Here is a 27,705-nt window from a genome sequence, read left to right as displayed (position 1 = left end):
GGCAGCTGGCCTGGGTCCCCTTAAACCTTTCAGGATTATTTTTTTAAATGGAGAAAAAAAGAAAATTATATTCAAATTTAAGTCTGAGAGTGCCATTTCCGGCCATCTAGGTAACATAATCATAACTTTTTCAACCATGTGGGTGCTGAGGTGGTGCATAAACCCCCCACGATCTGTAAATGTCCTTTCCTGTTCCCCCTTTATTTTGAATTCCTGGATCAGCCACTGATGATGATAAACTATATCACACACATAAGATTGTAACTTCGGGAAAATGTTGGGTCTCAGGGCTGGGTAGGTCAGGCCGAGAAGTGGAGTGCTGATTATATAGTTTCTTTCATACACTGTCCATGGCTTCGCTTGGGGTAAACAAGTTAATATAAGTGATTATGATTATTAATCAACTGAATGTATCCATGACAATAATACTGTCTGTTCAATGTTAACTATTATATCATATTAAAAGTGCAGCTAATAACATGATAAATGGGACTACAATTATTTACCTGATAATGCATATTACCAGGTAAATGAATATTTAATTCATTCCTTGCAGACTAGATCACCTTCGCAGTTTCCAGTTATTGCATTTTGTTTAAATGTTCTTTTCAGTTTCAGACGAAGTAACAATTCTAATTACAGTACTTGCAACATCTTGCACATTATTATACAATAGAGGGCGACAAACAAGGTTTACCACACCTCAAATAATAAATCCTCCTAAAGTGTAGATTGATGTTCAATGTTCTATTTTGTTTTATTTTAAGTGGAATTTTGTTCACAAGAATAATAAAAAAAAAACAAAAAAAACAGTAGTTATTTTCTTACAGTTATGTGCCATTTATTGACATTTTTCTGGTTAACAACAGTAAATAATGTAAAACTCTATTTGCTCATCTTATTGTTTGTAATACAACACAGCAGTGTAGTGCTACTACATTGTGTTACAAAAGTTACCTTAAAAACTATCTTTCTCCATATAAAACAATGCGTTTGCCGGCTTTCATTTAAAAAACATATGATATAATATAACATTGCTACGAGATCCTAAAAATGTATTTATACAAAATCTACCAAAAGACAATTGTGCTGATTCATTTAAGCTAACAATGATTTTTTTTTTTGCTCTATGATTTATGAAGTAACAAATGTTAATTTTTTACATAATTTGATTTTAAATAAGACAGCTTCCATTTCATTCCCTTGTGCTCAACATTTCAAATAAACATTAGAATAATTCAAGATTGATTATGTTTTATTTTGTTTTTATGAACGCTTCAATCTAATTAACATAATAATAAATTGGTATTGTTATCTTATGCTTTGTCCACTCTGTGACTGGCCATATATGGACATTAGGATGTGATATGCCCATATATGGACAAATCTTGGGTATTTATCATAAAACTTTGTTAAAACAATATTAATTACAGTAGTTAAAGATTGATCATGTTTTATTTTGTTTTTATGACTTCATCAATCTAATTAACATAGAGTTATAATAAATTGATATTGCTATCTTGTGCATTGTCTGCACTATAAATTGACTGTCCATATATGGACATGATACCATATGCCCATATATGAACACAAAACTTTGTTAAATTAATATTAATTACAACCAAATTTGGAACTTCCTGCAAGAGCTAACCTTTAATAGAGCTACCTCTGAGTATTAAAATTAGAATGACCGAAAAAAGCGTAAAAGCGTTCTTATTAAAGGATTAAAGTGGTTACACAAGCCAGGTCACCGCACGGTAGTCTACTCACAGTGGTTTGAGATTAAATAAAGGTTACATATATAAATAGTGCGATCATGCCAGCATTTACTAATGCTTTAAATGCTGTGTCATAACATTGCAGCCCTATTTCTTATCACCATGGTTACTCAGCTTGATCAGTAGACCAAGAAAATCTTTATTATCAAAGTGATATTTGTTTCAACCGCTATAATATGTACAATAGTAGCCTGTTTACAGCTAAGATTTACCAAGTGTGTTACTATACTATAATCTAACATATTAAAACAATATTAAAGTGAAAGTGATAAAATACAAATAAAACCTATTTTTTACTTAGACATCAATATTTTTAATGCAAAAATGTTTATTATGTTGTAAAAATGATGATGAAGATGCTGTACCATCAGCTGCAATCCACTAATGCCATTTGTAATCTATAAATTCTTCTTAGTAACATGCAAATAAAATAGTTACAATTAGGCTATATATTACATATAAGATTGTCATATAATATTTATATATATTTAAAAAAAATACTTGAATAACTTGTATTTACATTGAGTTGCAGTAAGTCTTAAGGGTTGTCTACACTATCAAATTTTCTTTGAAAAAAAAAACTGTTGTATGCCCATATATAGTCATGATGTGCCTATATATGGTCATGATGTGATGTCATTCATGACCACAATTTGGCATATCACATGTTTTCGTCAAATGCAATTTGATAGTTTGGATAAGCCTTCAAAAGAAGCCTCCATGGTTTCATACCATCAGAAAAGACGTGTTTACTAAAAAACAATCCATTTTGAAAATGGTTATCACATGCACACACATAAACTGAGCCCTCTATTGTTCAAAAATATCAATTTGTATACACCAATTTTAAATAATTGTATCAAGATCAAAATTTAACATAATTGATTCACTAATTAACGTTGTCACATATCTTATTGATCTTTCATTTTCTTAAAGTACATGATTCCATAAGAAAAAAAACCACACAATCATCATAGGTATGAACATTACTTCAATATCTTAATGTAATTATCAATTTTACATTATTCTTTGGGTTTCTTTCACTTAACTTTAAAAGGGCTTTATAAATACACAGGACAAATTTTCCTTCATCTTAGTTATTAATATTTATTTTTTCTGTTGATATTATGAGAACTTATCACCCACTTAAATAAATTTAAAAAATTGGTGATCTTTCAAATATTTTAAATTTGCAAAAACCGTATGTTGAGGAGTTTTTCCCTCTTAAAAATGTGACAATGTTAGAATTCAATCAAATTCATCCAGACAAACCCATGCAGGGACATCAGTGTTCGTGCCTCCTTAATACAAAGATTACTACATTCAAAACAAGCAAATATTTACATAAATTAGAGAAGGAAAGCTATATACAAACAAAAAATGACCTTTCTTCATGACATTAAACACAGTCAGTAACTAAGAAATGACAATATCTTCAACAAACATTACTTTACATTGGCTGTAAGAAGCGTGTATGTTAAAGGCATTCCAATCAAATAAAGGTGCTGCTTAGAAGCACACATTTTGAGGGCGCTATTAGGTAATGTTCAACAGGGAGTTGTCAAAAGCATCCATGTTGAGGCCGCTAGGTAGTAGTCAACAGGACACTAAAAAAGGGAGCCATGTCATAAAATATTATTTCTAATGTTCTTGAATTCAGGCAATTGTAGAACCTTTCATATAGATTAAAATTATGAAGTTTTGTAATTTAGCATGAATTAAATTCTGGCTCAAATTTAATTTCATATGATACATTATATTGTCGAGTGGTGGACACACATATCTAACTTCAATTACTACTGAGGTTCACAAAAACCACTAAGTGTTCATTCTTTAAACAGGGAGATGTAAAAAATACCAATTGGTCCTACAATTCACGGTTAGTAGCAGCACAAATAAAAAAATAAATGAATTTATTACAGAAAAAAGTCAATGGATTGAAAATAGTCTTTCTATACATGGTCAGCAGAAAAAACAAATTGTAGGCTGTTATACAAAAAATCCAATGAAAATCTTGTGGACTTCACACCACAGAACTACAACCTATTTCGGCAAATACTGTAAGCTCCCTCCAATCCTTAAAGGATATTAAGAGGGTCATATTAAATGTACAATATACCATTATTTTATAATACAGTAGATTATCTGAACTGCAAATGGCCAATCAGAATCAGGAATAAGAAGGATTTACAAATTGATCAAGGCTGCCAGCATTCAATAAAATATTAAAAAAGGTTGTTAAAATAAAATTTAACATACATTTAGGATATTGTATATTTTCTTACGTTTACTGTGTCAGTCACATTAATAGTAATACACCTCTTGATATGCACCTTATATCTTCCCCGTCAAAAGGAGTGAGGGGGGCAATCTCCTATGATTTACTACCGACAGTAAAAGGATGGGGTCCCATCTGCTGTAGCACCCGATCTAGCCATTGTAAAGGTCCGTTGAGATGCATCTCAATCCAGCAAGGGGTGCTTATGATTGTCTGGCGGCGGTACTCCGCACCCCATCCTTTGACGAAACTCATGCGAATTGTGCACATACGAGTTAACTGATAAACAGCCTCGAAGCCTCTGTGGACAGATTGAGAGAGAAGGGCGGCGAATTCTTGATTGTTGAAAATCTTCAAATTACAACCTATGTGCAAAAAGAAACAAATTTCATAGTCAAAGATACTGTAGGCCAGATGATGACAATGGTGTATCTAGAACTCTTAAAATGGAGTGAGGGAAGTGGGTAATGTAGAGTGCTTGATGATTAAGTGAGGGGGAGTGATGATTGAGTGAGGGGGAGTGATGATTGAGTGAGGGGGAGCAAATAATTAGTGAGAGGCGCTAGGTCGGAAACAAAATGATTTTTTAAATACTTGAGTGTGATAGTTTTAATGGGAAGGGTGACTGGGGCCACAAGCTTTTATTTGGAAGGGTGTGCAACCCCCCCCCCCCATCCACCATGCATCTCCTAGATATGCCACTGGGTGATGACAATTAAAATGTTGCAATATAGAATACCTGGGGAACATTTACATGTGGGATAATCCAATCCCTCACATACAGCGCATTTGTGTCCCCAGCTTCTACCTGGAGGTCTATTACAGAATTCAAGATAGGGCAACATTGGCTTTTATGTGATGTGTTAACACTTTCTAAAAACCATCGTTACTTGACGGTGTACGATTCTTACCTGGAGGGATTTTACAAACGGTTGCCGGGTGCCATCCATACCGTTGATTACAATTCGGGCTTTGCACAAAAATACTGCTTTCACTTAAACACTCTGCAAATACTTCCCCTCCAATGTAATATAACCGCACACCTTTCCCTAAAAAAAAAAAAAAAAAGCAGGAAATACTTTTTGTAAAATTATTATATTTAAAAATATAGCATCCAATCTAAATCTGGTAATCTGTTGCTAGGAGACACAGAAGATTAGTAGGTGCACTACTAAATCTGACACAACTTAGTATACAAACTCCAAATAACCGAAACGTCCACTGATTAATCTCAGATAAGAAAGTATAACGCAAGTATCCAAGTATTGAAATGCACACCAACATGTTAGTATTCAATATTTCAACATTCAAATTAATTAATTTTGAAATATTGATTCCCAACACGATGGTGTGCATTTCAAAACTAGGTGTATGCATTATACTTTCTTAAACTTCAAATAAAGTAAGAAACACCATTTCGATTCAATATTTCAGCCTTATCTGTCAGGGCCACCTAGAGAAATCTTTCTTATTTTTATTTGCTGACTGTGCATTTTGAAGAACAAAAAACTACTGACTTTTCCAGAGTGTCAATGAATCCGTAAAAGACTAGGAGTACGCACATGTCTAACTAGCGCACGTATTGTCCCACAAACATGCGTGTTTGCGTATGTTTAAACACTTTTGTTTTGTGAGCAAAAAGGTACAGTATATTGTAGTGTCGCCCTCTGCAAAAGATTGTAAAATAAATTAATGTCTTGTCAGAGCTTTTGGTATGCCAGATTTGCCCATTAAATTTTCGTTGGCATTGCATACTGCTCCCAACGCCCCAGCGAAAATTTAAAATATCAATTTTAAAGAAGATATAAGACACAAAACCAAAATGTATTTATTTAATTTTAGAATTGAATAATACTTTGATGTGTCTGCTATATTGATTCACATCAAAATAGAAACAACAGCGTGTAATGCGTTGGACTTTCAATCGGAAGGTCGGGGGTTTGCGACTGATGCTCGTCACACCACCGCCTGTGCACTTTATCTGCATTTGCCTTCCTTCAAACAGGAGTATAAATGGGTACCTGGTAGGAGGTGAGTGATTCGGAATGAAATTAGTAGTAGTGATTGCACGCATAACTAGGAATACTTCCCAGGGATTGAATCTGTATCCAATGACCAGGGCAAAAAGCACTGCAAGACTGGTAAAGAGTGCTATATAAATGCTACAATTAATAAATTAGTAAAAACTGGCTTACCAACATGCCTTCTTGTCATCTCCACAACAGACTCTCTGTTGACGTTTGAGAGGAGACCTAGGCAAAAGCGTTCCGAGTTTGATGGATCCGTGAAACCATCGATGGTTAGTGATGGCTGCGAAGCATGGAAGGCTTCTCCAACCCTTTGATTCATCTCATAATATGAGATTGAACACCAAAACACTGGCTCTGAGTAGGACACAGGTTGAACATCTGAAATACAATACAAAAAAAAAATTAAAATATGGAACATGCCATGCCAAGACCAGGATTAGTGACAAACATTAAAATTGAATTTTTCGTAATAACTAAAATTTTAAATAATATTTAATATTTGAATTTTTAATATATTCATATTTTGCACATTATAAGCTTTAATATCAGGGGTGGATCCTTTAATAGTATAAATTTGTTGTAAATGAAATTTTTCGTAAATAACTATAATTTTAATTAATATTTAATATTTAAAATATTTTTATATATAATACAGTATTTAAATTATGTAATGAGTAGATGCGTTACAATTTCTTTGCTTTTGTAATTTGATGTTTGTTGGTTTTGACGTGTTTATGCCAGATTCAAGAAACATTTCTGTTTATGTATTTTTATATGTGAATAGACCAATAAAGCCTATCTTATCTATAATACATTTGAACCATTGTTAATCCAGGCCCTATGGTTCACTTCTCACAAATCCTCCCCTTGGACTGTCGGTTCTAAGTTCGCAGCATAGAATAGACTATGGGTCCTCGATTAGAACTTTGCGACACTCATGAGGGAAGGGTATTTAGTGGAGGGGGAGCATAACTCCCGTAGAGAAAAAGCCTATAATTTTGTCAAGGAGCACTGGTTTGAAAAAGCATTTTTCTCGTCTGAGAGTGTCATTTCGGGGCATCTATAGGTGCCCATTCTTAAAATTTCCACACCTCTGCCACAACCATGGTGGGACTGAGGTGGGTGTGGACTTTGTATTGTGCACCCCCAGGCAAAAAATTCTGAATCCTCGACTGAATATGGTAGGTCATTTACTAGAATCAAGAACTTTTACGTAATTATGAGCTGATTTACAAATGAGTTCTTACCCTGGAAATCACTGGGACTTGGTGACACAGCAGCACCTAGTGAAATAAAGCATATAATTATTTTTCATTCACATTTATGCTTAAAAGTTAAATCATGTTAAACCTGTTTTATTGTATAACCCAGGTTCTTATTTGAAGGGCCAGATTATTTGTTAAGTTGATCCAATGGGCCTATAATCTCTGAGTTGGAGCAAAGGCCTTTCAAGATTTTTTTTTTTTTGGCCATTTCAAATTCAAATAATTCATAAAAAAAAGTTTCCAGCAATCATCACTTTTAAATACTCCAAGTTACTTTTCGAGAAATGACGGTATTGCACATGGCAAAAAAATATTCAACTTATTATTACTTTTGGTTTTTGATTTAAATATTCTTCATTATTTATTTGTTTCGTGGGCCAGACAACATTGTTTAGAAAAATTTGGCCCGCGGACTGCCTATTAACACTCTGACTGCCAGGGGTTCATAAAAATAGTATCAGCCACTGCCAGACTTTTTTTTTCCAGCACATTTTAACACTTTTCCGAAGCTTGTAGAGAATGTGTATGTGATCAGATTTACATGTAGTGACTATTAAAAGAACTACAAACATTTTAGTATGTGGTACCAAACACCTTATTCTAATCACAATCTGTGGAAATTTACGCACTTTCGCATAACGAAGCTCTGATAATCGCGATTTTCGTGAAAGTAAATCAATACCGCTCTACGCTAATGTAAACAAACAAATAGTGAAATACTTAGTCCAGACTGAATATAGTGTTTAAATTGTTAGTATATGTCGGTAATTATCTGGTATTATCGGACTCCGTAAAAAAAAACCTGAAACAAGGAGATCTCCGTGTTTGGCGGTCAAGCGCTGCGTTACCACACATGGAGATCTTCGAGTTTGGCGGCAGAGTGTTAAGAACCAGGGCTGCATAATAATTTGTCATTCATAAAAATAAATTTGAATATCAAAAACAGTGAATTGCTCATAGAAACATTTAATGAGATGGTAATTGAAACCATTCAATTTATTACTTTTTACGTCAAATATTCTTTAAGGAATTAAAGTTATAAATAAATTTATGAGGCAAAAATGAAAATAAAATGCAGCCTATTTTGAGAGACTTTAAGTTTATTTTTTGTAGTTCTGAATGAAAATCAGGATAAGAAAATTTATGGAATCTAATCTAGCCTTGTGTTGTACATACTTCCACTTTGAGAAGTGTCCATGCTTTCTGTATTAGTGTCCCCATCTTCACTCATGTAGCCTGGTGGCGGGGTTTCTGAAATAAAAATAATACATGCTTATGGGTAAATACACAAACTCTTTCAATCCTAATACTAGATCCTTGTATTAAATTTGTAACTTAACACATGAAATACAATTCAAATAATTTGAAAATAGTAGGGTATTGTCTCCCAGTAGTACTAATCCTGGCAGCGCACCTTGAGGGCACTGCTGGTCCTATAGTACTGTAGGGGCCTATTGTAATCCAAATTTGGTTACTGATTTTCGACAAAGACTATATTTACTAAGCCAACTTCCCTTTTTTCTGTTAAAAACACAAAATCTAGCCCAATGCGAGATGGTACACAATACACAACAATATACAATATAATAATAAAGATATCATATAGACAAATGAAATAGCAAATGTTAATTGAAAATATAACAAAATTATAGGATTGATTGTCTGACAGTGAAAGGATATTAAAGCCGGGCACACCATGCACCGACAAATCCATCCCCCACATCCCACTGATCATGTGATGCTGTCAATAGAGGTTCCTTGCGGCTTGTTGTTGAAAATAATTGTAAGTTCCTCATCATATTGCAGTCTCTCTCTAGATGCTGTGTGCATGGGCGAATCAGAACGATAGGAGCCAATGCAATAATTTAAAAATCAGTTTATCTGGTTACGTATTAGAGAGTATGAGGATTTTCTTTTTCTGAAACAATTTCCAATGTAAAAGTCACCAAAACAGTGCAACAAAATCAAAAGCTAAGTTGTCCATCCAGAAGGCAAAATTCTAGAGTGTTGTGGCATTTTCTGGCCAACTACTGCACCTGAATTTGCATAAATTTATAAAGTCATTGCAGTAGGACAGCCGATAGACGATTTGTCCGTTATATCGCGATTTTTCGATCTTACTTCCGCATTTGCTTTGCGCAGCGCCACCTATCGTTTCAAAGCGTAACCACGTTTTAGCGTCGCTTAGCAAAAATGCATCAGCTCTATTTATTGTTCTCATTAATAGATAAGGCCCGCCCATGGCTTCCTTATATGGTAAAAACATTTCCAAATAAGTCTAGTTTCGGAACCAATCGGAGTTGTTTGGGAAAACCCACGTTAATCAAAAAGAATGCTTTTTTTGGAGCCTTCTCATCTTTCTTTCTGTCTCTTATACACATCTAGATGTGTATAAGAGACAGCCTCATCATATTGCAGTCTCTCTCTAGATGCTGTGTGCATGGGCGAATCAGAACGATAGGAGCCAATGCAATAATTTAAAAATCAGTTTATCTGGTTACGTATTAGAGAGTATGAGGATTTTCTTTTTCTGAAACAATTTCCAATGTAAAAGTCACCAAAACAGTGCAACAAAATCAAAAGCTAAGTTGTCCATCCAGAAGGCAAAATTCTAGAGTGTTGTGGCATTTTCTGGCCAACTACTGCACCTGAATTTGCATAAATTTATAAAGTCATTGGAAAGACTTGAAGATTCTGAGAATGACCTTCCAAAAGAGAGGTAGAGAAGTATTGGGGAGCTTCAGATCTTTCTTCTTAGTTACTACAAAATTAACTAAGTCTGAATATGCTATTAAACAACCATGTCATAAATTTGGTCAATATTGAATTTCTATGGAAAGAATTCAAGCAAGTCCAAAAGGCCAAACACACTACACATACAATGTAATTCCCTCACAATGCAGAGAGGTATAGGGCTGGAAGATCACATTCAACAACAGCGAACGGTGGAGTTGTTTACACTATAGTCGCCATTTTGACAATGGAAACGCCATTTGAGAATACATGAAGTGAAAGGTGGAAAGTTTCACCTTACTTCTAGTCGGTTTAATTTCAAAGGAAAAAAAATCCTTAGATTAGAATGAACATTAAACACACATTTGAGATAAAATCAACCTGTATTTACCGTACAGTAAAGACACAATCGTAGCTACCAATAACTTAGCCAACTACCGTAATGTAATCTTATTCTTACTTGTTGAGATCAACCCTGAATATTCTCTTTCGGAGAAAGATGTAATCACTTTCTAGCAGGCAAAGTAACATACAAGTATTCTTGTATGTAATGTCGAGACCATCCATGAATGCTGTAGTCTAAATTTGTTAAGAGAATCCCTGAATTTGTTTTTTCAGTACAGTATTTTCAATGTACAGTACAACTCCATCAAAATTAAATGGCGGTCACATTTACAAGGAATTAATTATGACATTTCAAATGAACAAAGAATGTTCTTACTATGTGTACTACTACTACACTTAATGACGCCGAGCATCTTGGAATTCAACGTCATCAACGAATCGCTGCTACAATGTAATTCTAAATCATATTTTGTTGAGAATTACATTAATGTCGTCTAAAGGAATGAAATTAATGGCTGACCACACAATGGTCTTGTAATAAACATAATTTCAAATTGGTTAATGTTAATTTTATTGTTTAGGTATGGATCAACTGGTGTACCTGTATGACAAATTTTGGAAAAAAAGATGCAAAACTTTTCAAAAATATGTATGGTAACACAATTTTACTTGGTAACGAACATTGAATTTTAGTTATATGGGATTGACCATGATCACTATTGCCAACATCATTATCATTTTTCAATATTTTCATGAAGGAGAGGTCAAAAATGTTTATACAGTACCTACAGAATGACGTACATTATACATCGATACGTACCATAACCCATAATAATAATTAATGGTTTTATTAGCCATACTACTTGCAGAATACCAGATTTATAAATTTTATTTTTGAAAATACAATATTTGTTTGAATGCTTAAGAACAGCCATTGCATCCTGGGTTCTGAATTCAATCATTATTTCCATTAAATATAAAAATCTATTTAATTAAAATGTAGCTACAGTAAAAATCTATTTAATTAAAGTGTATGCCCACCCTCTAGTGTACAGTTTTTACACTTGACAATGTTGATAATTGTGAATGACCCCAAGTTTACCTTATAGTTGGTAGGTTTCTTTACTTTTAACTTTAAAACATACGAAATATGATATTATTCGTAGTATATTGTGAACAACAAAAGTACCATGTCCTACTTCTAGATTGAGAGTAACAACGTAGATGAAGTTTTTGAGTGAAAAATATAATATTATAAAAACCAACCTGCCTACATTATTTTTCCAAAAGTGATAGGGTGATAATCTAAGCATGACTGAAGAATTATTTTGCATTTAACTATATTGTTGATGGTAATTTAAAGAGAGGATGAGGAGAAAAGGGGGTAAAAGAGACATGAAGAGCAAGGAAAGGACAAAACTAGCTAATGATGAAAAAGGAAACACCGTTACAAAAGGAATGGAATGAATAAGATGAAAAAAGGAGCAAGAATATCTAGGATTATTTTCCATTTACTTATAAATGGTTTATAAACGATGAGGAAGAAGAGAGAATGGGTAAAAAAAAAAAGAAGAGAATGAGGAAGAACAGGAAAAGAATTAATTGAGAGGAAAGAAAAAAGGAATGAGAGGATTTTAGGAGATGAGAGTCCAGAAGTACAGTATACAGTACTTATACAGTCTTCCACAGACACTAATTGTAATTTTAACTTTGAGCATGTGCAGTGAAGTTATTGGGTCTCAAGTGGCTTGTTGCCAGTTGGTTGATCAAGGGTCACAGACAGTACTGAGATGTGTCTGGCTTCAAGGGCATGAGCTGGAATAAACTCCCTAGATTGTATGTGAAGAAGTCAAAACCTCATTGCAAATACAGTAATTAACTACTGTACAATGCTAATAATAAAGCCATAGCTTTTATGAATTACAGATTTACTGTATATCAAAGGTAAAATTTAAGTTCTTACAGTTTTCCAAAAATTAAATTCCACATAATAAACATTTGAATAAATAGATAACTTTTCTGGATTTTATGACAACAACCATGCTGCCAATGAAATATTGTAAGTTGGAAATCCAACATCAATTTCATAAAGTTAACATACTGTACAGGTACAGGCCTTAATATTCAGACCTAGGAGGCATACCTCCTTGTCCACACTATGCAATAACTTCCCACCACACTCGGTAAACTTTATTGGATAGAAAATGTCCCTGCCACATTATACCAAACCACCAAGAAGGGTGCTTTATACCTTGTAAGCAATCTTGACCAGGAAATCCAAGGATCGTGTAAAAGAAGTGGCTCAATGAAACAATATTTTAAAATATTATGGTAACTTAACAAGTCATAAAACACCAGTTTTATTCCCTTTGCATATCAGCGGTATTCTAGGCACAATAATTGGTTGTATCTACGCACAATAGAGAGGTCAATACTGCATGATCAGAAGCCAAAATGGAGGCTGATTAAACGGTAGGATATTCTTGATAAAAGCTAGAACCACCGCCGCCACTTTAGTTAGAATTTGCTTCTGGAGCAATGCCAAGTTTACTGATTAAATCCTAACCTGTTATTCCTAGTAATATGCTAAACATTCATCTATAGGGCTTTGTCTATTGGTGAAACGATAAATATTAAAGTTACAATTAAAACTGTGTCTTTGACAGCGGAAGTTAAAATATTTTTACGATTTAATATTCTTTTCGTTTGAAAGGCAAATGGCAAGCTTAGTACTATAACAGTGAATCCTGTACAAAATGATACAATTGAATCTCTGCTACTGGCTAAGTTTATTAACATCCTATTTATTATACAATATTTTACATTTTCCTGATCAATTATGGATGTCTGATTTCCAGGAAAAAAGTATGCATTGCAAATAAATGAACATACACAAGACACTACCCACGCAAAGTTTAAATCCATCTGAGAATAAGAAAAATTTAACCAAGAGAACAAAGTTGTGTATACCTGTGTTGTCCTCTGTCTTAGACACTGATTATCACTCCAGTTTAAGGTAGCTTCAGTGAAAAAAAAAACAACTTCAATGTATAATAATTTCTATTCTGTACATGTGTGCTTTATTTTCCTCTGTGTGATAACTAAGGTTGGCAACCTACAACCTAACAGTCTGACCTACTACCAACAAACCGTCAAGGCCAAACTGGACTAGTCCACTTTCTAAAGTGTTACATCAATGCAAATAGATAATTTGTAAAGTTGGGTTATTTTTCTATTAAATATAATAGTAACTTGAAATGTTAAGATTTTCAATTACCTTTAAAATTAATTCATTACAAGACACATGTATTTTTATTTATTAAATGAACAATGTATTCATTTAAGAAGTTATTTTAAAATTTATAATCAGGTAAATATTTACCCTCTTCTAATAATGGAAGAGTTAAAACGGAAATGCCTAGGTTGGAGTGACATTGTTATGGTGAAATAAAGGTACTGTGATAGGGCACCAAAAGGGCATCAGTAAACTTCAGGCAGGTCAGACAAAGACAAATCCTTAAATTGTTACCATTTACTCACTACCCATACAGTATCCACATATCAAATCTCCTACCCATGGGGATGTCCCTCATGAAACACCATTTTATCCTCCAGACCTGTCTCTAAAATCTCAAAATTTTGAGTTTCTGTGTAAGTTCATCAAGCGTTCTTTGAATTGTTGTGTTGACCTATCTCTTGAAAAACTCAGGATCAGTTTAATGAGATACAGATTTTTGAAAATTTCAAAACTGGGATTGGGGATGGTGGAAAAAAAGGTTGGTTATGCTCTTCCCACCCTCATGTCCCCCCTCCCAATTTTTAAATATTCAAAAATCTGTATTTCATTAACCATCAAACATCCTTTTTGTATTTAATTATATTAATTAGTTGTACTGCATACAGTATATTAAGAGTATTTTTCCTCTGGAGGATGGCTTGAAACCACTTTAATTAGAGATTGTTGATAGTTAATCCTCCAATTTTGAATCTGACATCAGTATAATTTATATTTCTGAGAATTACCTGCATGTCAGGTTCAAGATTGCAAATCCTTGTTTGATAATACACTGTATCTGTAAAAATAGGAAGCTTGTTGGTCCCTATACAAATCCAATTCCCAGTATTCTCCAATTGAAACATTTTTACAGGTAACTGTCCATAAAGTTGGCTAAGCACACTGTGCAAGGTTCAGTCCTTTTGGCAGACCTACCAAGTCTCACGCCTACGGTGAGATAGTCACGCCTTAGTGCTTCTTCTCACACTCACCAGCTCAACAATCATTGTCAATGAGGCAAAAGAAAAACCAAAACAAAACACAAACACAGGGAGCTATCGCATTAGAAAATTAATGATTTGAAGTGCTCCCTTCTGTATGAAATTGCGCCCTTTGTCGCAAGTTTTTTGGATGAAACTTGACAAAAAGTCTTTATGCATGTCACTTCGTAATCATCAATATTTCATCATGGGTACTACAGATTCGAACAATTCTGACACCTCAGACCGAGAGGAAAGTACATCAAATTTACATAAAAAACAGAAGACATCGAGCAAACTTGGGGCGGCCAAATATAGATGGATTTATATTGCGCTAATATATGAGGTCTCAATACAATCAACATTAGTTAAGAAGACAACCAAAAAAATGCTAAATAAATAAACAAGGAAAAAAACAAATACAGTAACACCAAGCTAGCACCCAAACCGAAGTATGGGGTTACACCGCCACTGCCAACCAGAGATCAGTGTTTATGTACTCCAGTTTGCATCGGTTAAGTCTTGATATTTCTGGGATCTGGTGTCTCCTAACATGGACCAAACAACACTAGCTAGCGAGGTGAAACAAAGAATAAGAAAAAAGGTCATTATAAAGAAGGTAATAGAAAGGTTTTGAGTCGCTTCTTAAAGATGCCAATGGACGCTTCAGATTTCATTTATATTTTATTTTAAATTATGAATTATTTCTTGTGACTGGTTTCCTGTATCTAGTTGCTCAATGGAACTACATTAGATATCTACCACTTTCCCTTTCAGTTTTAAATTTAGTCTCCTATACTTTCTAGGATGATTTTCATTCTCGAATTTCATTCTCTTGTTCACTAATTTTGTAATTTAATCTGAGTACAGATATAACAGGAGAGTGTAGTCCCATTTGTAAATACGTCACTCCCTAGTTACGATGGAAGTCGCTACTATTGTCATGGAGTGTGGCCACTATGTTTGAGTTTACAGCTTCAATGGTGAGAAGATAAAGAAAAAGAAATAAATCTACTGCCTTCTACGAAAGTACTGTATCATGTAAAAAAACAATAAACAAACCATGCGCAGTGCAGTACTGGGTAATAAAAAGCATACAAAAGACAGCAGGCGTCCTCCAATAGCTGTGTAAAGGGCGCATTACAGTTCGTTTATGGTCCCAACGAGCATACTGGGCTCTCTTGGTCTATCACAGTACTGTTTACTCTGATTTCATCTAAGGAGTTGACTTTACTTTACAACATGTTAAAACACAAAAAGGAAAGGAGATAAATAGGGCCGTTGAGGAAGTAAATTGTATGAAACCTGTTTATCCTCAGAGGGTGGTAAATCTTTGGAATGCTCTTCCTGCGAAGCCTGAAAGTATTTTATGGTTCCAGAGATGTTAAGTCAAAATGGGTGAAGCAAAGGGTCATAGACCGCCTACCAAGAACCAGGCTTTAAAAAAATACAAGTACGATCATCAGAATTAAAAATATGATTCATCGGCGAGTCGAATGGCTGAGTAGTTAAGGCAGGGGCGCCGCAGAGCTATATCGCCGGTGGTTCAAACAGTACTGTTCTGTAGCTTGTATGGTTCTTGGTGGAACAAGTCTGCTTAGAAAAGGATACTAAACTACAGAAGTCCATATAGCCCCTGTTGTGGACAGACAAGACAAGTTGGTATCGGATTACATGGAAGCTCAGACACGATGAGATCCTCATGGGAGAAGCAAGTTACTGTGTGAGCTAGTCCACACCTCAAGTGCCTTGAGACTTCGGTATAAAGCACTATAAAAATCAAACTACATTTACAGTACTGTAAATCAATTCTTTTAAAGAATCAAAAGTATCGTTGTTGAACCTTACCTGGTGGTAGTAGACCTTCTTGATTGACATCTTCAGGATAGTTAGCGTTGTCTGGTATTGTGTTAGAAAGGTCATCCAAAGCGATTTCATTGGGGATGTCTGATTGTCTAGGAACAAGCACTGGCGGAAGAACTGAAAAGATAAAATGCAATAAAAGCAAAAAAGAATCAGAAATGAGTGCAGCTGTATTCAGTTCAATACTGTTCCCTCAACCGTAACAAAAACTTACCACATAACATTTAGCTAATATGTACAGTTATATAATTTATTTATATAGAATTTGCACTAATTTCAATACACCATATTCAGGATACAAGATTCTTTATTTGTGTCCTATCGGAAAATCAGTTGGTACATCACATTGCAAAACAAAGTGCAAGATTAATACAAAACAAAACAATATAATTATAATTAGGCCCTAAAACTCATTTGATATTTTGATTGAGAATTCTAATGAAAAGTGGTGCGAATAAATTGAGATATCATAGATTTGTTCTACAGGTTTGTGATTTAAACATCTTACCCTGAGGAATGTAATAGAATCATCTACGATAAGAGAATGCCAGCAAAGGTAAAGAGCCAAGTATATAAAACTATGGTCAGACCAGTGGGACTGTTGTACGGGGCTGAGACATGGGCCATACCAGAAAGAATGGAAAATGAGAGCAGAGCAAGAGGGAGACCCAGAAAGAGATGGATGGACTGCATCAGACAAAATGGAAGATTGATGGACCTAGAAGCAGTCAGGGATTGCACCTGATATGGAGGACGATAATGAGACGACCCGACTCCCCATAAGGGGATAAACGGGATGATGATGATGATGACCAGAGGGTAGCCAAGTAAAAGATGCGCTGTTTCCCTGTAAGATATTTACATCATTATATTTTCTTTTTTTAATTGTATTCTGATTTGGGGTTTTCCCAATTTTTGTGTGTGGTAATTATGATTACAAGGCTGGTATAACCCGAGTTATTTTACAAAAATAAAATTCTAATCATTCTATAGTGCACTTGAATTTAAAGCTTTGAAAAGTAACATTTTCTATGTTTTAATTCACAGTAAATCCACACTTGATAGTTTTGTTACTATATGCTTTATTTTTATGTTCCATGAATCTAGATTATGTACCAAGTTCATGTATAGCAAAAATTACTGTAACCAAGTTCCTTGAACAACACCATCCTGAATCTATATATTTTGTGAATTTTTTTACATTAGAACCAGATAAATTTATTCAACAGCATTTTCTATGTTTCAATTTACAGTAAATCCACAATTGATAATTTTGCTAATCTTTGTTATTGTATGTTCCATGAATCTAGATTGTGCAACAAGTTCATGTATAGCAATTCATTGTATTCATGTTCCTTGAACAACAATATTCTGAATCAATGTTTTGTGATTTTTTTTTTTAACTTGGAACCAGATGAATTTATTCAACAGCATTTTCTATGTTCCAATTTACAGTAAATCCACACTTAATAATTCTGCTACTGTATGCTTTGTTATTTTTATGTTTCATGAATCAAGTTTATGTACAGCACAATTCACTGTTACCATGTTCCTTGAACAACAACATCCTGAATCAATGTTTTTTGATGTTTGTGTCTACTGCCCCCAACGGGGGTGTAAACACTATGTCATGATGTAGCAATTAAAGATGGCAGAAAAGGGTAAATCCGGTTTAGGCATGATGGGTACTACTACCATGAGGTAGGGGGTGCTCTATTGACAATCGAATAGCGTTCAAAACTCGAACAAAATCGCGTTATAGAGAAGCAGCACACGTTCACCACGAACGTCTTCTACCGTCATTTGAAAGACGCCCTCTAGAACAAGGTAGTACTCTTCGTGATCAACGACATAACGTGGTAACTCCAAGAGTTACTCAGTTTTAAAGTATTTTTAGTGTAATATAGTAGTCCTATACAGAATACTGTTATGAAAGAAAAATCCAGATACACTACAATAATACACACATCTGCATATTGAAGAACATAAGATAAAATTAAACAAAAACTCCTGTATAAGGCAGTAGTCACACACTTCCGCTGGGAGCCTATTTTTTTTTACTTGCAATCAGATGAATTTATTCAACAGCATTTTCTATGTTTCAATTTACAGTCAATCCACACTTGATAATTTTGTAAGCTTTGTTATTTTTATGTTCCATGATCTAGATTTTGTACCAAGTTCATAGCAATTCACTGTAACCATATGTTCCTTTACTGTACAACATCAACCTGAAATCAATATTTTGTGATGTTTATTAAAAATGTATATGGATAATTAGATACTGTATGTGTATACGATATCAGTATACGGTCACAGCATTTGACATACATGGTAGACACTAATAGTGAACAACACTCGGTAATTACTTTTCTTAATAACTTAACACCCAAGGAGGAAATTTCATAATTATCTAAACAACCATTGCTTGCATTGACGTAAGCAAAGTGTTAATAGTAAATTTATATACATGGTGACATTTAAGAGTTTACATACTTCAAAATAAAGATAAAATTTATCATTCTTTGGTCAAATTTTGATAGTTTCTGCAGTACAGTATGTGTTAAACTACTATATACAGTAGTGGTACGTTATGTAATTTTGTTGGTACTGTAAAATGAATACATATTTAAATAATATTAAGCAGTTGTAATACAAATGCAAAAAATTTTGAAATAGAACATGAGGGTTACAGAGCACAGAAATGTCTGTCTAAAAAAACAACTAAAAACAATTCTATTTAAATTTTGTATGACAACTGACATTATAAACATAGTACAAAGTTTAATATCTCTCTGATAGCAAATAATTAAACGTTCTACAACCTTTGATTTTATGAGATTTCATTTATCATGCTTATGATCATAATAAAGCTACATTTACACTAGACACGATAACGACAGGATGACGACATATCATCGCGTTGTTTATATTCTTCAACACTGAGCACATTTTTATCAAGTCATTGTTGTCGTGTTATTATCGTGTCTAGTGTAAATGTAGCTTTACTGTAGTTCTCTACTAATAAGCCCAACCCACCTATTGAACATCAAATATGACTGATTTTGAAGATGGGCTTATCCTGAAGGAATTTTATTTTCACCAAATAAATGAGGATCTCTTTTCAAACTGACAGAATGTCCTGTAATAAGGTTGTTCACATTCAAATCATACCCTGGACTTTTGCCCGGGAAAGCATGGTATACAGTAGTATGTGAAATTGAGATAAAGTATGGGGGTGGCTTCGCTTTATGACACAAGTTGGGCATACCCTGTATATTAAGATTCAATCTATTAAAAGCCATAGCAATGTTTGAAATTTAAGGCCTACAGTACGGTTTTGTAACTCAAAAATGCTCAAAGTACTGTAAAAAACAATTTAGGTCGCAGGTTCAAAAGCCTCGCTGTGGAAGTCGCTTGTGTCCTAGGAAAGACACTTTATCTACATTTGTCTCTATCTATAGTACCCAGGAGTATAAATGGGTAAGGGAATATGCTGGGAAGTTTTTGTGGGAGGAGTGGCAAACCCCCACAGCCTGGCCCATTTTAACACCAAAGAAAGAGAGACGGGCACCCCGGTCGGTGAGCCCAGAGCTTCATCAGGTTTCAACCTTTACCTTACCTAGGATTACAGTAGCTATAAAAACTTCCTTCCGGTGCTACCAGCGAGCAATTGAGTCTAATTAGTTTTTTTTAGCGCATGTGCATGCTAGTAGGTGGCACTAAACAGAAATAGTCAAAAAACTCAAAAAGTACCTTATTTACATTTTCAACCTAGAGAAATTAATTTAATTATATAGTCCCGGTGCAATGAATGAATACACTTTATCTTTACTTTAATTGCTTCTCATTGAAGTTGAGTTGAATAGCTCTGTGGTTAAGATGCTTGCCTTCTGATCCCAGGGTCCTGGGTTCAATTCCTGTCACAGCAGGACTTTTTCTCACGATTAAAAACAACTCCACTCCCTAAGCCTCATAAAGAGTCTTCATTTATAAAGCATTATTCCATCCTGTAAGTGGCAAGTATACTTGCTGTTGGATGTGAGGGAAATTTTAAAAAATAAAAATTGAGAATATTCTTGTGTCAATGTCATATATAGTTCAGCCTCCGATTCCCAGCTACACCATATTGATAAAATATATTTTAAATTCAACAGGTGTTTTGTTAAATGTTTTGGGTACCCATGTAATCTTCTGTCTCCTAAAAATAGATTTCTTTTATTTTATATTATTTCTGTACTCCCTTTTAAATGGCTTTGATACATTTATTTGGTGTCCTTGTTAGTTCTATAAGATAACGGTCCTCCCATGTGTCTTAGGTTCCTTTTCTTGATATCCTTTATAGCCTTGGTATTTTCACTAAAAACCTTATTTTACGCAACATATAGTATCCATGCAACATTGATATTTTTAATTCATATATTTTTTCTATTAAGGAAGTAATATACAGTACTTGCAAGTTTGTTGAAGAAATTTCAACTGTCCATGTAAATAATTATTGTTCTTAAAATAATCTTGTAGGGGTTTTATAAGCTAAATGTATAGTTTTTTTTATTTTTCTTCTCCCTTTTCATGATGTGTGTTTTAATGTAAATCTTACAAAATGTATTATAGTACAAACACATGCGGACCAAGTACAAATCCAGGGGTCCTAAATAAATAATAGCATTAAATATGAAGTGAAAGTATAGTGTTGAAGAAATGCTTTAAGAAATGTCAAAGGTTAAAGAGTGTCTTGATACATGCAACTTCCTGTTATTTTTTAGATTTCATAAAATAGTTAAAGCCCTTCAATATGTACACTTCCTACAATAACCTAATCCAGGTAAATTTAGGTTATCGAACAGATCAAGAATCTGAAGACAAAGGCCATATTTCCTGTATTCTCCTACAAACTTCCTTACGGTTCTCATACAAACTTCCGATAGATAACAAATTCTCCCACCAAGCTCCTTCTTGGGTATGTACAATACCTGTACATCAACATTTTGTGCAAAATTATATTTTTAGTATTAAAGTTTCAGTACCCATCATAAAGGAGGAGGGACAAGGAAGTAAATTATAACATAACATTCTCCATACAGTAAGTAGTACAAGGACCCTAACACACACTATTTCAACTAGAGCATACTTGGCAATAGGAGTCCTGGGTTCAAATCCCAGAACACAGAATTTTACTCAGTTTAAACTCTACCTTTTTAAAATACAGCACATATTCTCTAGCTTTTTAATCTAATTAAACCAGCCAATTCTAGGTACTTTAAAATTTCTTTGCACCATGATGCTTGGTACATTCCTTGTGATGCTGACAATTGGAAGTAATGCTTGACAACCAGTTGTGATAGTTTTAATTTGTGTGCAACGTGATAAACTGCGTCCTAAAATCCAGACAACAATGAAAATTTGACATTCTCACGTACGAAAATGACTTACATCAGTACGTTCTCGATCTTACCAACTTTGCACACTAGAATGCTTCCTATTTTACTGTACTTTAGGCAGCCATTATGATGTCTATTGTATCTACAGTATCTGCGAAGATAAATTTCTACTGTTTAAGCATCTACACTACAATAAGTCATTTGCTCTTCTTTTCATTTCATAAAGGCTTCTTATACTTGGAAACTCTTCTATCTGTACGTATACTGGCTGGACCCTTAAGGGTATAGTGCCAGGCTTGTGCGGGGTTGGGCTTTATTATTGTCCAATTTGTTGCTTAAAAGAGTGCAATGAAGGTGCTTGGACTATTGAATTGTCAAGTGAGTTCCACTCAGGCACAGTTCTTTGGAAATATGAACATTTATACAAATTCAATCTGGCTCTGGGCATTATAAAACTAATGTTGTTTTTGTGACGAAAGCGTTGAGTTGCCGGTGTAAGGTAGCTATAAGATTATTTTCTATAATCCCTGGTAATTGGTATAATCATGTACTGTACTATACTCAGATGGTTGGACAATCATGTACTGTAATAGTTGGATGGTACTGGTTGGTATAATCATGTACTGTAGGCCTACTACAGTATACTTAGATGGTATTGGTTGGTACATCATGTACTGTATTCAGATGGTATTGGTTGGTACAATCATATACTGTACTTTAGTTGGATGGTACTGGTTGGTATAATCATGTACTGTACTACAGTATACTCAGATGGTATTGGTTGGGTGCATCATGTACTGTATTCAGACGGTATTGGTTGGTACAATCATGTACTGTACTTTAGTTGGATGGTACTGGTTGGTATAATCATGTACTGTACTACAGTATACTCAGATGGTATTGGTTGGTACATCATGTACTGTATTCAGACGGTATTGGTTGGTACAATCATGTACTGTACTTTAGTTGGATGGTACTGGTTGTTATAATCATGTACTGTACTATAGTATACTCAGATGGTATTGGTTGGGTGCATCATGTACTGTATTCAGACGGTATTGGTTGTTACAATCATGTACTGTACTTTAGTTGGATGGTACTGGTTGGTATAATCATGTACTGTACTACAGTATACTCAGATGGTATTGGTTGGGTGCATCATTTACTGTATTCAGATGGTATTGGTTGGTACAATCATGTACTGTACTTTAGTTGGATGGTACTGGTTGGTATAATCATGTACAGTACTGTACTACAGTATACTCAAATGGTATTGGTTGGGTGCATCATTTACTGTATTCAGACGGTATTGGTTGGCACAATCATGTACTGTACTTTAGTTGGAAGGTACTGGTTGTTATAATCATGTACTGTACTACAGTATACTCAAATGGTATTGGTTGGTACATCGTGTACTGTATTCAGACGGTATTGGTTGGTACAATCACATACTGTACTTTAGTTGGAAGGTACTGGTTGGTATAATCATGTACTGTACTACAGTATACTCAGATGGTATTGGTCGGGTGCATCATTTACTGTATTCAGACGGTATTGGTTGGTACAATCATGTACTGTACTGCACTTGGATGGTACAGTATTGGTTGGTATAATCATGTACTGTATTGGTTTGGTATTGGTTTGCACATTATGTACTGTATTTAGACAATTAATACAAAACATTTAAGTAAGGGACCATCCATTATTTTTTTTAAATCATATTTCACTACCTAGAATACAAATCATGAATACATTTGGGGAAGGGAAGGGGTGGATGTTGACAGTGTAGGCATATGTCCTCTTTTATGGAAAAAACAAAAAAAATGACAGAAAAATCATCATTTTATTATTATTGTGCACTTTTTCAGGATGTCACCACAAAAAATGAAAATAGTATGACATCTATTACAGGCCTACAGTATTTCCATGCATCATAATTTACAGTATTGTCACCATACAAACATTATTATTATTTACAATACATGATTATGCAATAAATACATCGGATAAAACCTACATAATTGTATTATAAAATTGCTATCATCTTACCTGGAGCTTCAGCACGTATGTAATGGTATGGGTTGACGCATACCTCCTCCCGCTTCAAGTTGAATGCATACTCGCACGTTTCAATAGATCGTAGTTCATGATGACTCTGAAGGTCGGGCCAACGCCACAGACGACAATAGATAACGTGTGGCAGGCCCTTCCTGTGGGAAACTTGAAGGCGACCATCTAGAGACCTACCAAAGGAAGTGTAAACATCTAGCATGAGAGGTTAGTTCCTTCCTAAATAAATATGGTCATTATCATCAACTATTCCTTTCCATTTCTGTTAACTTCTGTGATAATATTCCAACATTTGCAGTCAAAATAGTAAACATGCTATTGAATAAACATGGTAATTGGTATACAATAGAAATTTAAAATATTAACATATTACTATTAAATATTAATCTTTTTTTACCATTATGCATTTTTCTATCAAATTATTAAGCAAAAATAAATCAAATTTTAAATTCATCATCAACTATTCTTTTCCTTTTCTGTTTAATATCTTCTTTGATAATATTTCAACATCTGCAGTCAAGTATTAAACATGCAATTGAGTGAACATTGTAATTAGTATACAACAGAAATTTAAAATATTAACATATAACTATTATTAGTATTATTTTCTTTTTCTCTATTTTCATTATCATTGTTTAAAGCCTAGCTAAATAAAAATTTCAATTTGTTCTGAATATGTATATGGTAGGTGAATCCCATTGGGAATAGCACTTTATTTTCCTTTATAGCCTGCTATCACTATCTTAGAGTAAAACAGAATAAATAATAAATAATAAATAAATATTAATCTTTTTTAATATGATGCATTTTTCTCTCAATATTTCAAATTTTATCAGTTTACTGTATTATTTATGGCCACATGAAACAGTCTTTAAATTTAATAACATTATTTTACTTATAGAGAACACAGAATGAATAACTCATAATTTTTTTTTTTCTTGAGAAATTTCATACAATAGATTTTTAGTTTGTTTGGTTTACAAATCATATAATGACAAATTATTATTAAGAGACTTACTGTAGAATAACTTGAAAAAAAATACAAGCAAGATAGGAGAATACAATGGCATTTTTGTGTCAGGAGAAATAATAAGAATTGATGTTTGCCCCAGTGTTCTCCCCAGACCCTTGAAACATCATGGTACCATGATGCTTGGGACTTTCCCCATGATGCTTGACAGTTGGCCATGATGCTTGGAACATCTTCCATGATGCCTTTATCAGGGAACAGTTAAATTATTTAACTGTTCCCTGCTTATATAGTCTTAAATTGCAATTTATGACATTTCAATGCCTCCTAATTATTAAAAATACCTTGTGTCAGTCCCAACTATGGTGGACTTAACAATTACCATGACGCTTGCCCATGATGCTAGGAAGAACACTGGTTTACCCTACCTAATAGGTTATAGTACTGAATACTCAGTTGGTTAACTACACTGATCTGGCATTATCTTGTAATTGCAGTGTTTTGTTTTTTTTTTTGTTTTTTTTTGGTTGATAGTCTTGAAATCCAGAGATATTGGTAACTAGACATTTACTGATAGTAGCCATTTGTTTTTCATCTGGGACCACAGGGAGCTTTGAATTTCACAATGTGGTTGGATGTAGAACGTGATGACATTACTAAGAATTCATCTGCACACGCAAAAACGTTAAGTTCTCTTTGTCGCGTGGATTTTAGGATGCAATTTGACTAAATCTTTGTTGTGCAGAGAACTTAAGACAGTCACGCATGAGTGAATTCATTCTAGCGTCGAGTCATCTTGCACAGAAATAGCTCCATCATCATACAGTATCATCATATACGATTTAAGTCCATTTCCATTTTGGTCATGGGTTGGACTAATCTGGGATGTTTTGATGCTATTAAGTTCACCGCAGATAGTGTTTTCCTGACCATCGGAAAGTAATAACACATACAGTACGCACAAGGCTTCATCTCATTTCAATCTATAACTCCAAATGGATTGCACGAATGCATCCCGATGTGCTATTACATGTTGTCAGTGTCTAAAACAAAACATTCTTACTCAATTGCAGGTAAATCATAGGTAATTAGCATTTGGTCCCAGATCACTAATCAATATTGGATCTAAAACCCATTGAATCTCCTAAGGCTAAGTCGACATTTAGGCAACTGTGCACAATGTATTTTAGACGTGGGGGGGGGGGTTGGTCTTGCCTTGAAGCTTTTACTCCAGGTTCCATTGAAGAACAATAAATTCATGTGTTGTTTAACTTTTAAAGTGTCATTAATTAGGCCTATTATACTTAATAAGGTATATAAACAATCTTTGCAATTACAAGAATACAAGAATCAGTTAAGAATTTAGACCGCTCTTTTTAGCCTACAAACAATATCCTAGGCCTGACTGGATTCTCTTAGCTAGACTACAGTAAGCCTAGGCCTAGCCTAGTTTTTAGGCTAGGACTAGGCCGAGGCATACAGGAGGAGGGCCTAGGCTTAGGCCTGCCTACACCACTAGGCCTAGCCTTGCTTCACAATTCCCAATCAATATGGCACAAAGTGACAAATCTAGGCCTAACAACTGTATTGTGATTGCCGAAAGGCCTACATTTCTATAGCTCACCTTGGAATCGTAACACAGTTTGTGTTGACGTCTTGATTAGATATGGCTTTTTCAAGTTCTTCCAAACATCCGCTTTTCTTTAACTTCTTTACAAGGGATTTCACAGCCTTTTCGGACCACTTGTCTTCGGCTCCCGAGTCATCTTTTTTCCATCCCAACAGTCGCTTCACGATCGGCGGTGTGAAGGGTAGCAAGCCGCTCATTTTTCACTGCAAAGCTACCTCAAAATAAACCTGTCTTTCGATTTTCTTACGAAAATCAAGAGAGTAAATTACAGTATACCTTACTGGGTTGTCTTGCAATAGCATATAGTTTCCAATTTGATAATGAGCTGTGTTTTTATTATGATCGTCCGATTGCTTATGCTTATAATCACACACACACTTCCAAACAAGACGGTACACTGCAACAAAATCTAGCATACGGTGATCTAGGTCACATCGACGACCAGGCGCACAGCGACTGTATGCTACGCCAGGCTAAGCATGCATTCGACTGTTCCATTTTGGAGAGTGGTCATCCACCCAGCTGATCATTGCAGGGCCGGCGGAACGTTTTTCAAAGTGGGGGGGCCCCACTTATAAGCAGGCGCGTAACAGGGGTCTTGGGTCGGGGGGGGCGAAGGTAATAATTTTCCCGGTTAGTAATTTATGACTTGGTGTGATACCCCCCCCCCCCTCTAGAAAACAATACGTGATACCCCCCCCCCCATATTGAAAACAATACGGCATGGCTTATTTTAATATTAATATAGGGCACACGCGTGTGTTTGGAACTAAATATAAGCATTTTCATCGTGGTTTTATTTATTACAATCCATAGGCCTATTCTTTCACCATCATTACACATTGAGGCCCTTCTTTTAGGTAAAACGATCTATCTTAAATTTTCTTTCTCAAGTTTTGGGACTATTATGTTTTTAAATAACTGAGAAGGCAAAGGAGGGCAAGCACAAGTTTCAACCCAAACAAATGCGCGCGAAGCGCGCGAAAAAATTTTTTGTGCTTTTAATTCTAATTTCGTCGGAATTGATCAAAACTCCATAATTGTGCAATTTTTAGAGGAAATTGGCCTACCTCAACAAGAAATGCTCTTATGTTATATATGGACACAC

General features: G+C 34.5%; 1 protein-coding gene across 1 annotated transcript; it reads right to left on the bottom strand.

Moving 5' to 3' along the window:
- Window positions 1–815: 815 nt before the first annotated feature.
- Window positions 816–27,029, bottom strand: LOC117122661 (mothers against decapentaplegic homolog 3-like). The gene is made up of 8 exons (XM_033268344.1): window positions 26,592–27,029; window positions 23,977–24,170; window positions 16,532–16,663; window positions 8,528–8,602; window positions 7,334–7,369; window positions 6,252–6,464; window positions 4,968–5,105; window positions 816–4,421 (listed from the first exon to the last, which is right to left on the bottom strand). The coding sequence occupies exons 1-8, from the start codon at window positions 26,792–26,794 to the stop codon at window positions 4,153–4,155; spliced, it is 1,260 nt and encodes a 419-aa protein (XP_033124235.1). The 5' UTR covers window positions 26,795–27,029; the 3' UTR covers window positions 816–4,152.
- Window positions 27,030–27,705: the final 676 nt, after the last annotated feature.

Source organism: Anneissia japonica, unplaced genomic scaffold, assembly GCF_011630105.1.
Source record: "Anneissia japonica isolate Jap-2015-1 unplaced genomic scaffold, ASM1163010v1 scaffold287945_len1679841_cov205, whole genome shotgun sequence".
Classification (NCBI taxonomy): Eukaryota; Metazoa; Echinodermata; class Crinoidea; order Comatulida; family Comatulidae; genus Anneissia; species Anneissia japonica.
This window is presented reverse-complemented; position numbering and strand designations above follow the sequence as displayed.

What these genes read in the sequence shown, in the direction of transcription:
- LOC117122661 (XM_033268344.1), bottom strand. Translation starts at nt 26,794, where the DNA reads ATGAGCGGCTTGCTACCCTTCACACCGCCGATCGTGAAGCGACTGTTG. An exon ending in GATGACAAGAAGGCATGTTG is followed by an intron (nt 5,106 to 6,251) that starts GTAAGCCAGTTT and finishes TTTTTTTTTTAG; the next exon opens with GGAAAGGTGTGCGGTTATAT. An exon ending in CGTTTGTAAAATCCCTCCAG is followed by an intron (nt 4,422 to 4,967) that starts GTAAGAATCGTA and finishes TTTTGCACATAG; the next exon opens with GTTGTAATTTGAAGATTTTC.